This window comes from Podarcis erhardii (genome assembly GCF_964252035.2).
Source record: "Podarcis erhardii genome assembly, chromosome: 4".
NCBI lineage: Eukaryota > Metazoa > Chordata > Lepidosauria > Squamata > Lacertidae > Podarcis > Podarcis erhardii.
In genome coordinates, this window is record NC_138508.1 from 23,201,198 (window position 1) to 23,214,331 (window position 13,134).

Consider the following 13,134-nt stretch of genomic DNA (forward strand, 5'->3'; position numbering starts at 1 on the left):
ACAACGGGACTGCATTTACGTCAGGAGAATTCCAAACCTTCACAGCGCAGAACGCCATCCGCCACATCCGTTCGGCGCCATTCCACCCTGCCACCAATGGCCAAGCAGAACGCATGGTGCGGACCACCAAGGACACCCTTCGCCGCATGACGCAAGGGGATTGGGAGTACCGCCTTGCTACATTCCTTCTAGCACAGCACAGCACCCCCAGCTCAACGACTGGTCGGAGCCCCGCTGAACTACTAATGGGTCGGCGCCTTGCAATCAGATTGGACCGCCTTCACCCTGATAGAGCTCAGGATGAGGCAGTGGTGGGGGAAGGCAAGAACCCCCGGACCTTCGAGGCTCAGGACCCAGTGTATGCAAAGAATTTTGGGGCAGGCCCAGCATGGGTACCCGCCACAGTCACCAGGGTCACTGGCCCCGTGTCGTATGAGGTGCTAACGGATGGGGGGCAATGCTGGCACCGCCACTGCGACCAGATACGGCGACGATTCCCGGGAGAAAACCAGGAGGAGGAAAGGGCAGAGGAGTCCTAAGGGAACAGAGGGGCAGTGAGGCCCATAGAGCACGAGGGGCCAGCAGGAGAGGCAGAATCAGTAAATACAGAGAGGACCTGTGAGGCCGAAAGGACACCGGAACCAGAACCACGACTGAGTGAGCCGGTTGTGCCAGACCAAACAGCCCCATCGCAGCCAGCATCCTTGGAACACGAGCCAGAACCTGAACCCCGGACCAGGGAACACCCCAGGCCGCAACGCACACGTAGGCCGCCGGCGTACCTCGAGGACTATGAATGCGACCTCCCGGGAGGACTGGAACTTAGAGGGGAGGGGTGTTATGTACTGAGTTGAATAGGATCCAAACTGCAACAGTCTGATTGGTCCTAGAACAATAGGATCCAAAAGGCAGCAGTCTGATTGGTCCTAGAACAATAGGATTCAGAATGCAGCAGTCTGATTGGTCCTAGAACAATGCAGCAGTATGATTGGTTGGCAGGAACTACCCAATCATGCTCCAGATTGAAGTGAATCCACAACCTGATTGGCTTACAGTAGAATTCCGGAATTAGCCAATCATGTGCAGCCCATTGTGTAAATAATGTATATAAAGCAGATACTTTGAGGGGACTTTCATTCATTCCTCCTCACCACTATGAGCTGAATAAAGATCATGAAATCACTTTGCGACTCTGAGTATATTTCATGCTCCTACCCTGAAATATACTTGGAGTCCTGCAGTGATTTTGTGCTCTTTATTGCTGCTTGTAAAGCAGTGATTGAATCCCCCCACCCAAAAAAAAACCTCGGGCCTTTATATACATTATTTAGACAATGAGTCCCGTCTGATTGGCTGATTCTGCTTCCCTCCTGGAGCCTGATGGGTCTTCTCCTGCAGGCCAATCAGTTGTTGCATTCTAGGATCCTACCTGCCTATTTTTCTATGATCCAAGCTTAGTACATAACATACCCCCACCCCCCAAACAGCATGCGATCTCTCTTCCCCCTTGTCAACAGGAGCCACGCAGCTGATGTGGATCCCGATAGCTCCTGCCCTCTCCCTCCCTCCTTCCCTCCCTGTCAAAGGGAGCTTTCCCACGTGGCTCCTCCTCGTGCCTCCCTCTGTCTCCAGCAGCCACCCCCTTCCCCATTTGGAAAACCACGCTAAGCCTGCCTCCTGCGCCTGCACTTCTGCATCTGATGTTGGGTTGTGGGTTTGAATCAGGGTTGTGGGTTTGAACCCTACATCATGCATTGCAGGGGATGGGACTAGATGACTCTTAGTCCTTTCCAACTCTATTACTCTATGATTCTATTATTATTTTCACTATTCCTAAATAACTTATTTTTTTTAAGGGAGGGTCATGGACATTATCAACTGGAGGTTGGAAGATATGAGGGCAAAAAGAGCAGTGCTGCCTTTTTAACCTGTGGAGGCAGGAACACGAAAACTCAGAGGGACCAAAAAACAATGGAAATGGTTGACAACACAGACACACACTCACTGACTGGGTCGTCATCTCCAAATACCTGACTGTGTGGACTAATGAGGGCAAATTCAAAACGATAAAACGTGGATTCCTAGTGAGTTACAGCTCAAATGAGGACAAGTCCCAAGACAGATTTTATTTTTACAAGAAACACTTGTTACAGTCCACAGACCTACATTTACTCCATAGGATGTGTAAGAGATAAACATATGCTTCAGTTTGTTTTATTTCTTTTTTAACAGTGAAAGAACAGAACAGGCGGACAACAAATGTATTATAGAAAGATGTCTCTCATGTGTTTTTCTGTATGAGAGAAATAATCAAAAGGAATTCTGTAAGAGGAAATAACATATATAGTTTCTGTTGTCACAAAATTTGGTATTCCAATGATTCATAAATGAACTTCATTCCATCTTTCAATAAATTTGTCTGGTGAATGTCTTTTTTATAATATTTTCACTGAGTTTTAATATAACAACAAAAAAGTGAACTGTAACAAAGTATCAAATGACGCAGAGAATTAACCAAACATTTTCCCCAAACGTAACATGAGGGTTAGCGTGTCTAATATTTTAAGACTTAATTGAAACAAGAGAATCACTTAGCTTTTTTAATGATCTGGTGCATGTCTACTTCATTATAAGTAAGCTTGTGTTGTTGTTGTTTTAAAAAAAAAACAGTCCACATATGCTTGTAGCAGTTGAAAATTGAAAGAGACCCCAGAGATTTCCAAAATCATGCTATATTCTGTCTAAATATTGCCTTATCTGATTCAGCGGGAGGGGAATCAGTGACCCTTCCAACAAATGAGTCACTGCTGCTTACAAGGAAAGACACTTCTAACTTGGTTCTTTTCAACCCTTCTTCCAAGCTTTGTGTCCTTTTAGTAACCTCCTTTATTTGTCCCTTCAATTCATTCACATCACTTCTATTTTTTAATCCATTTGTCCTATTTTTTTATCCACCTGTTCTAATTTGGATTCTATATTTTTTTCACTTTGTTCTATGTCCTTTTTAATTTCAGCAAACATTTTTGATATATTCCCTTTAAGTTCTGACTCCTGTCTTGAGCCCTTCCTTTCCCCTGGTGTCGCTCCCTCACTTGTTTTTTTCTGTGAGTGAGTTTTTTTCTTGCTGCTTCCATCCTTGAGCTAATAATATTCTTGCTGTGGTTGTTGCATATAAAAACAGTTTCTTGTCTATGTATTTCACTACCCACAATACCAATAAAGAAGGCTTCTGGGGGTTTTTTACACATGTTTATTTCAACATTTATTAAATTTCATTGTATATCATCTCCCAGAAAGCCTTTACCTCCTTAAAAGTCCACCACAGGAAGTACCTTCTTTTCCTTTACCTTTCGAACATTGGTTATTTATTTTATACATTTTTACTAACTTCACTGGTGTAATGTACCATGTACACATCATTTTCATTACATTTTCTTTAAGTGAACAGCAAGCTGTAAAGTTTATTCCTTCCTTCCATAAATTTTCCCAATCCTCAAGCTGTATATTATGGCCTATGTCTTTACCCCAGTGTATCATAACTGATTTAACCTCTTCGTCCTTGACATGCCATTCCAAAAGTAATTTATACATTTTTGATAATATTTTAACCTTATTATTTAACAACTGTAATTCAAATCTTGATTTTGTAGCTTCAAATCCATTTTTCTTTTTATCTTCTTTAAACATTTCAGGGCTGGAGGTAGACTTATGTCCATTATCCCTGATCTTCCTGCTAGATTAACTGCAGTGAGTTATAGGTAGGTTGACTTTGAAAAGAGTACAGAAAGTTCTGCATAGGGTATCAAGACTCTTAAAGGGCTTCTAGAAAATTTCACTATATTGCACTAGTGATTTATTGTCTACTCTGGCTTCCAGTCATTTCTGGTTCCAGTTCAAGGCACTGTTCTTGACCATTAAAGTCCTTAAATGACCTGGGAGCATCTTACCTCAAGGATCACCTCTTCCCAGGTCTACTTACCTGGACCCCAATATCATCATCAGAGGCTCTCTTCCAGTGCTCCTGGATACAGGGTCTTATAGGTGGTGTCAGCCTGGTTATGAAATGCCTTACCCTGGAAAGGCCCACCTGGTGCCATCTTTGTGGTCTTTATTGTCCTAAGTTTTAAAACTGAACCTTTGAATTCACAGGGTTTTAGATGTGTGCTGTGTATATTTTTTGTGATGTTGTGTATTCATCTTTATATTGTGTTATTGAAACTGTTGCTTTTTAAAGCTGGAGTGAGGGGGCTGCTTCTATTGAGATTTATTTTTTAATTAATTCAATGTGTTTGCCCAGAACAACACAAAGTGACTTACAACGAGCCATTAGTGCATTTTAGAGAGGGCATCGCCATATCCCAGTTCTCTTTTGGCAACATCTCTTCCCCCACCTCTTCATTTCACTTTAGGAAGCAGTTGTGCACACTTCCGGCTTTCTGCATTCTGAGGCCTTTTCCTCCTCTTAGCCAGGTGACCTCTGCATCTTCCTAGGGCTGAGCACTATGGGAAGCAGCTCCTCCTAACCCACTTCTGTCTGCCACGACCACAAGAGGTGAATGTCTCGCCTTGTCACCCCCTAGTTTGCTCGCACACACTCTGACACACATGCTGCCTGTATCTCCTCTTCCTGCTCCTCTCACAGCTGATAAGAAGGGACACACTTACTCTTCATTTCATTTCATTTTTATTGGTGAAAGAACAGAACAGGCAATCAATGATATTATAGAAAGATGTCTCTCCTGTACTTGCGTATGAGAGAAATAATAAAAAGGAATTCAGTAAGAGAAAATAACATATATAGTCTATGCTGTCAGAAAATTTAGTATTCCGGTGATTCATAAATGAACGTCATTCCAGCGTTCAATAAATTTGTCTGGTGAATGTCTTTTTTATTAATATTTTCAATGAGTTTTACTGTAACAGCAAAAGAGTGAACTACAACGAAATGTATCTCAAATGATACAGAGAATGAACCAAACATTTCCCCCAAACATAACATGACTGTTAGCGTGTGTAATATTTTAAGACTTAATTGAAATAAGAGAATCACTTAGCCGGTTTTTATGATCTGGTGCATGACTACTACATTATAAGCAAGCTTGATATTTTTTTTTAAGCAGCCTAAATATACTTGAAAGTTGAAAGAGACCCCAGAGATTTCCAAAATCATGCTATATTCTGTCTAAATACAATCCCTTTATCTCATTCAGAGGGTGGGGAATCGGTGACCCCTCCAACAGATGAGTCACTGCTGCTTACAAGGAAGGACAGAAAGAGAAGCAGTGGGCACAGTGCAAACACACCAGCAGGAGTACTGGATTGGCTCTGCCAGTGTGTTTGCACCACACCAAGCTTCACAATGACTTGCCCCTCTCCCTTCCAGCAAGCAGCAGCAGTTCAGCTGTCAGGAGGCCAGGTAAGCACCACCACTCCACCCTGTCATCCTCTGTTGCCAGTGGAAGAGGGCTGTGCAGCAGGGTGGTGGATCAGTCACAACAGAACATCTTCACGTCACGAAGTTCTACTTTACCAAGCATTTGATTCTCATTCGCCACCCTTGTTTGGATGCCACATATGAAGCCACTAGGGCAGCGCTTGCTCATTTTGCCCTCTTCCATCCGTTGAAAGATATCTTTCTTCACTTTAGCCCCACCACTGCAGAGGACCTCAAGGTTACTGACTGCATGAGGAACTAGTGGTTGTGGTAATTCAATAGTCAAAGAAAAGGACACCATGTTGCCTTGGGGGCATTTCTGAACCGCAACCCATTCCCCGAGCCTGTAAAGAAAAGGACAAGGATGGCAATGTCTAAATAGAAATTTAGATACCACAACTTTGTCAATGTATTTTTATTTTTAAAGTCTCTCCAGAGATATAATTCCAATTTAGAGCAAAAAGCTTTATTTCAGAAAGGATGTATAGAACAGATTCACCTTCAAATGTGAACCAATTTGAATTTTGCCTCCATCCCTAGAAGTAAGTTCCACATGACTTTGTACAAGCAGGTATATTTGGGGGCTGTTAAACTCAGAGTGGGTCCAGATTACCATTTGCCTTTAATCTAGCATGAAATTTTTCAATCTACCCCTCCCGCTCCTACCCCAAACTTCCAAGCAACAAGTTAATAAAGGAAGAGAAATTCAAAAAGCTACTCACTTTCCACTTTTAGACTCTACTGTTTTTCCGTCAGTGCAGTGGAGACGGATGCCCTTCAGAGTGAAATCTTTTCTAAAGGCTTCGTTTACATCTCTGCGAAACTGGTGGAGAACGGGGGGGGGGGGAGAGAGAGAGAGACTGGTGCTTCAATCTGCATCTGCAGTACTGGCAACATTTATTTGTGAGCAAAACAACATTTTTTCAGTGCAAATTTCTATGTGCAAGGGCTTGCAATGACCTAGCTAGATCAGCAATGAACACTACTAGCTCAAGTCATGTGCACACAATTGCCTGCAGGTACTGGACATAGATGAGGATTTACATTCACCTCAAAGAACAAAAACATTTCCATCAGTAGGATGGAGATGAAGAAATGTGGGGTGGGGAATCAGCCTTTCTATTCAGCAGTGGCAGACCTTGGGGTCTCAAATTTCAGTAGCGCCCTGTACAATGCCAAAATTTGGCACCCCTCCACTTCCTGACTTCCATTCTAAATAATAGTTGTGGCACACTCTGAGGCACCCCCAGAACTCTTCACGCAGTGCGACCCAACCAGCCACACTCCCCTAAATCTGTCCCTGCAAATTGCTGGCATGGACAACCTGCATCCACTTCTGTGCAATCCAGATGAGCAAACATTATGAGAAATGTAGCAGCTCTCAGAATGAAACCCACGCAGGCCTGTACTTACGTCTCTTTATTATTTAAGAGAAAGGAGAAAATCCGTCCCCTAGTTTTAGTATATCAGACCATTTGGTCTTCTAGACCATTTCTGTCAACTCTGACCAGGAACAGCTCAACAGGATCCCAAAGCAAACCCTTTCCCAGACTTCTAATATGGAAATCATTAGGTTTTAACCTGAGACCTTCCATATGAAAAGCATATACTCTGCCACTGAGATTTGGTCCCTTCTACCTACCCACTCCCCTCCTTTAACAACTCAAAGTTGTCATTGTTGCATGAGCTGTTTGGGTGCCAGGTGAGAAGATTCTCTGGAGGTCTAGAGCTGTTCTTTTCCTCTCCTGCTTCTGCCTCTTTTTCTGGTTCTTGGAATCTCCACAGTTTGCCCTTCCTTTCTTATGGTTGGCTCATCTGAAATCGGGTACTACCTGGAAGTTATTTACTGCAGGATAATTGCAAGCGGGTGTGAAATCATCCCCTCCACACACACAGCAACTGCACTTTGCAAAGAGGCTTAGGCATGTCTCAAGAATTCACGGTATAATTAACGTCCGGCACTCTTCTTAGCTGCGCCACTGCTGTCCGTGGCGGTAAAAACCTCCTCCAGCCTCTTTGGCCCTCTTAGCAGAGTTTACACAGTGGGGGAAAAACTGTTGCTTGTGTGGGAATAACTCAGACTGCAAAGCAGGCTTTTCTCTTATCTCCAATAGCCTTTAATGAGTAGAATAACATCGTAAATTCAGCCCGGCGAATTGGCTGGCATTCTCTCCGCTTCTCGGCAAAAGCGAAAGAAAAAAAGACACACAGAGAAACACTCCCCTCTGTGAATATAGCCACGCCTCAGAATGTGAGACGTCACTCAGAACTGTTTAACCCTGTAAGTTCTGATTCTCCTCACACCCCCTCTCGTCTCGCATCCTGAGGAAAATGTGAGGACACATCTACGGACCCCTTTGAGTTCAACTCCTTCCCCATTGCCTCTTGCCCCTTCCTGGCTTCTGTCTCAGGCAACTGTTGAACCTCCTCAAAACTCTCAGGTTCGCCCTGTGCGAAACCAATCCACGCGCTGCTGACCTGAAACCTCTCAGGTGGTACCCCCTTCGTGGTGCGTACGGACCGTCTGAGCACTGTCTCAGGTGCTCCTTCTGACCCACGGGGTCCAGCAAGTGTTTCACTGGCGCCAGAAGACTCCCCCTCTGACTTACTGCGTCTTCGGGCCTTCTGAACTTTGCTAACGGGAGACGAAGGCTCACTCTTGGGTTCTCTTTTAACAACCTGTGGAGATGCCCAATCATGTTCTTGACCCTGGTCAGAGACCTGGTCCTCATCAACAGGTTCAGCTTCTGCCTCTCCCTCCTCCTCAGAATCAGACAGACATTCTGAGAGAATGTCAGGATTCGCATGGATCCTTGACCAACCATTCTGCTCACAGAACTCAGCATTTCTGCTAACTAGAAGCCTGGACTGATCACCATCTGGATATGCAAACTTCCACCCCTTTGTCCCAGGCTCATACCCGCAAAAGATCATTTTCCGGGACCTCGGGTCACCTTCCTTTCGTTGAGCCTTTGGTACAAGCACCCAGGCTTGGGAACCAAACACATGGAAGAAATGCAGCTTCGGCTTCTTTCCGTGGAGTAAGAAATATGGGGTGTCACCTACCACTGAATTGTAGGACCTGTTCATCGTGAAATTGGCCGTCTTTAGCGCCTCCCCCCAAAAACTTTGAGGCAAACCAGAGTCAAACAGTAACGCGCCAGCTGCTTCAGCTAGTGCCTTGCTCTTGCGCTCCGCCACACCAACCTCCTGAGGAGAATTGGCACCCATCAACCAGTGACGTATTCCCTTCTGGCGGAAGAAACTCTGCAGAGCAGACCCAGTGACCTCTGCGCCTCGGTCACTTTGAAACCCTTGCACTTTGGTGGAAAACTGTAGTTCCACTGCCGCAACCCAATCTTTGATCAGTTGCGCTGCCTCGCTCTTGCGTTTCAGCGAGAAGACCCAGGCGTTCTGGGTAAAATCATCTGTCAGCGTCAGTGCAAATCTGGCCCCGCCCAGACTCTCTGGCATGGGCCCAAAAAGGTCTGTGTGCACAAGCTCAAAAGGCTTTGTGGTTACCCTCTCCAACCTGGGATAACTGCACCCTTTTACCTTTGCCCTTCTGCATGCCCTACAATCTAGGGATCGGTCACATGCTTTTATCCTGCACCCTACTGTGTACTGGGGCAACTTCTGGATATCTGAAGAAGTGTGCATGCACACGAAAGCTCATACCTAGAACTAACTTAGTTGGTCTTTAAGGTGCTACTGGAAGGAATTTTTTGTTTTCCCAACAGTCGTGTGACATTCTCTTGTGCCACAAATGAGCACATGAATCATGAGTGGGAACGTTTGCACACTTCGCCTGTGCTCCCTCAGCGTCCCTCTCACCCTCCAGAGGTGTCTCCAGAATAAAGAGATTGTTCTGACATGCAACACTGACGAGTTGCCTCCCACCCCTGGAAATAGAACAGACATTATTTTCAAAGCAAACCTTGTACCCCTCCTGTAAGAGACAAGATACAGATAAAAGAAAATGTTTCATCTCAGGCACAACGTAGACCTCCAGCTCCGCCTGCAAGAAAGAAACAAACACATTTCCAACAGTGGTTAAATGTCTCTGTGACCCATCAGCAAAAATGACTGTTTTCCCAGTTGAAACAGCCCTGCAGTTCCACATCTCTCCACCAGGTGGCATGAGATGATGACTCGCTCCAGAGTCTATGACCCAGCGCAGCACTCTCTCCTCACTGGAGTTGTCCTTTATCGTTGCCATAGAAGCAGCTAGGTGATAAGGACTGTCCTTCTCACTCTCTGTGTCACGTCCTCCCTGCGCATTCCCACGCTGGCCTCCTTTCCTGGACTGGCTGCCATGGAAACCTAGCTGACTGCCATGGGAAGCGACCTTGGAGACATCCTGCCCAGCCTCTCTGGCTCTCCGGGGGCAGGAACGACGCAGATGGTCAGCAGAATTGCAGATAAAGCAGTGACGAGTGGAAAAAGCCTGAACTATGCCTTCCACTGGCCTGGCCCCCCCTCTGCAACCGGATGGGCTCCCTATGCCAGCTCGGCCCTCTCTTAGACGGCGTTCCTGTTCGTCACACAAACGACCTGTCACATACGCCAGCGTAAGATCCGCAGGATTCATCGATTCCAAAGTTAGACACAAATTGTCATAACTTTTGTCCAAAGAGCTGAGCAAAATATAAACTTTCAGTTCCTCAGAAAAGTTGACTTGCAACAGCCTCAGCTGATTGAAAACAGAAAGCATCTCAGTCACATGCTGCCTGATGCTATCCCCAGGACGCAGCCTCATCTCAAACAAGCATTTGGTAGTGTGGATCTTTGCCCCAGCTGTGGTCCTGTGATGCACTCTCTCTAGTGCCTGGTAGGCCTCATGAGCAGTCTCCAGCCCCTCTACCAAAGGTAGCTGTGAGCCCTCCAAACTGAGCACGATAGCTCCCAGGGCTTTCTGATTTTTTCTTTGCGAAGCATGGGCAGCTGCGATATCTGCTGCCGAAGCATCGGTTTCAGCTTGCTGTGGAGGCCCTCGGACTGCTTCCCACAGACCCTTGGCTACCAGCCATGCCTTCCGCTTCCTGCTCCACTCCTCCCAATTCTTTCCATTTAATTTTTCAAAAGGGACGGAGTATGAATCCTGGCCGTCTGCCATCCTCTTCCCCGGGGCTCAGCGTACTCACGTAACGGCAGCTCCTGCACCCGATTCAGCAGCTCAGATCCTCCCCAGCGAGCTCCTCTCTGCCTCAAACGTTAGGCACAGCTCCAACTGGCTCCAGCTTCTCCTCAGCTGGCTTCCCCCACACACAGACACAACTCAGCAACAGCTTCAAGGCTTGGCTGACTTCCATAATCTATGGGGCCAAGATGGCGTCCGGCACTCTTCTTAGCTGCGCCACTGCTGTCCGTGGCGGTAAAAACCTCCTCCAGCCTCTTTGGCCCTCTTAGCAGAGTTTACACAGCGGGGAAAAAACTGTTGCTTGTGTGGGAATAACTCAGACTGCAAAGCAGGCTTTTCTCTTATCTCCAATAGCCTTTAATGAGTAGAATAACATCGTAAATTCAGCCCGGCGAATTGGCTGGCATTCTCTCCGCTTCTCGGCAAAAGCGAAAGAAAAAAAGACACACAGAGAAACACTCCCCTCTGTGAACATAGCCACGCCTCAGAATGTGAGACGTCACTCAGAACAGTTTAACCCTGTAAGTTCTGATTCTCCTCACAAATATGTCTATTCAGAAGTCTTTCTTTGTTTAATGGGGCTTACTCCCAAATACATGGATACAATATTGCAGCCCTTGCTTTGGTTTAGGGTTGGCCTTGAGGGAAAGTAGGGTTTTTGTGCCTTTCCCAGCTGTGTCAGAGGCAGAAATTCAGCAGGTTATTCCTTCTCTAGTATGGAAATACAATGATGGGGAAAAGCTTTACCTGTTTGTATTCTGTCTGTGAGAGTTTTTATTATATTTGTGGTTACTGATTTATTTTGGGGCACTCTACTCCACCCTCAAAAGAGGACAATATTTGCATACTACACAAAGCATATGCAAATTTAATGAAAAGCTGTCCTCAGAGGTGTCAGAGCCTTCGCTACGACCGAGCTGGAAAAGCTCATCCTCTGGAATCACCTCCGACGATGATTAACGACCTGAGCCTCTGATAAGGCTCCAGGCACGTTCCCTCATTACGCAGAGTATCCAGCAGCAGGGAAGGGAATGAGCTACATTGCAAAGAGTTTGATTTCTAGTTACACAGACAGAAAAGAAAATACATCCTCTCTCTGTGAAAGCAGAGAGCAACTGGAAAACAAAGGAACAGGAAACCAGTAACATCACATCCGTCTCCCATCTTCCGTGAGACTTCCAACCGTCTGGAATCCCTGGAATGTAAACAGAGTCCTGTGACTCCAAGCACTGCACAGTGGCAACACACAGAAACCTAACATGAGGACCCAGGCCATATACTGTGTGTTGGGCCCAGAAAATCCTGTTGGCATGCCTGGGATTCAGTAATTAGTAAACTGAACTGTATATTACATGCTACAGACTTGGCATCTTGGTGTTTCTGGGACCCTGCGTGGGTTCTGTGATAGAGGCTGCATTTTTCATTCTGTCTGCTGCTTTCCCTGCCCTTCTTTCTAAATAAAGGTGTTTGTTTGTTTGTGCTTTTCATACGCCTGTATAATATTGTGACCACGCCTTAGCATCAGGGTGTCAAAATTGAGACTATAGATAGGCATTTACCTTCATTTGGAATCCATTTGCATATCCCGTGGGACAGAATTCAGGTTTTCCCCATATACCATCCTTCCCTCCATTGGACACAGTGAGGACTGCATTATGTTTTCGGTCTTCTGCACCACAGAGATGGTAGGAGAAGAGGAGGAAGACCACAGCGCTGACAGGGAGCTCCATGGAAAGTGATCTGCACCAGATCTAGCGGCAAGAATTAATTGGATGAATAACAGCTTTGAGAATTTATTCCTTAGGAATAGTGGCTCTTTCCTCTGGTCCCAAATTTGCATTTTCCTCTGGAGGGAAGTGTGGTTACTTTTGGTCGATGGAGTAAAATCAGTTGATGGCTTTTCTGACTACACCTTTTGATTTCTAACTAACTAAAACGTGAATTTCTTACCCACCCTTCACCCTTGCCAAAATGTACAGCCATACCTTGGTTCTTGAACAGAATCCAATTCCGGAAGCCTGTTCAACTTCCAAAAATGTTAAATACCAAGACGTGGCTTCTGATTGGCTGCAGGAGCTTCTTGCAGTCAATAGGAAGCCACGGAAACCCCATCGGATGTTTGGGTTCCAAAGAACATTTGCAAACCAGAACACTCACTTCCAGGTTTGCGGCGTTCAGGAGCCAAAACATTCGAGTCGCAAGGCGTTCAACAACCAAGTTGTTGTATTTCCTATGTCTTGGCAATTTGGCCTTCCTATTAAAACTCCCCCTCCAATTTCTGTTTCTCTTTTTCTTAAGGAATTTCTCACACACACACACACACACAGTCTCAGGTGTAAGATAGAAGGGAGAAATTGTAACACCTAGGGATGGAAATACAAATTGTCATTTAACTTGAAATAAACACATACTTCCTATCAGCCCCAAATAGCTCAATAAAGTAAAACGATTTAGGGTGAAGACAGGTGTAACATTTAAATAGAATTGACAGGAGACTCCACTCAGCTACCTGCCATCATCACAATTTATTTGGCAGATACTCATACTAGCAAGTAGAAAG

At 45.4% G+C, this 13,134-nt stretch overlaps 1 protein-coding gene across 1 annotated transcript; it reads right to left on the bottom strand.

Annotated features, from left to right (window-relative positions):
- Positions 1 to 3,699: 3,699 nt before the first annotated feature.
- LOC309341260 (vitelline membrane outer layer protein 1-like) lies at positions 3,700 to 12,417 on the bottom strand. Its single transcript, XM_081860843.1, has 3 exons — positions 12,134 to 12,417; positions 6,157 to 6,257; positions 3,700 to 5,778 (listed from the first exon to the last, which is right to left on the bottom strand). The coding sequence occupies exons 1-3, from the start codon at positions 12,302 to 12,304 to the stop codon at positions 5,487 to 5,489; spliced, it is 564 nt and encodes a 187-aa protein (XP_081716969.1). The 5' UTR covers positions 12,305 to 12,417; the 3' UTR covers positions 3,700 to 5,486.
- Between the last annotated feature and the right edge of the window lie 717 nt (positions 12,418 to 13,134).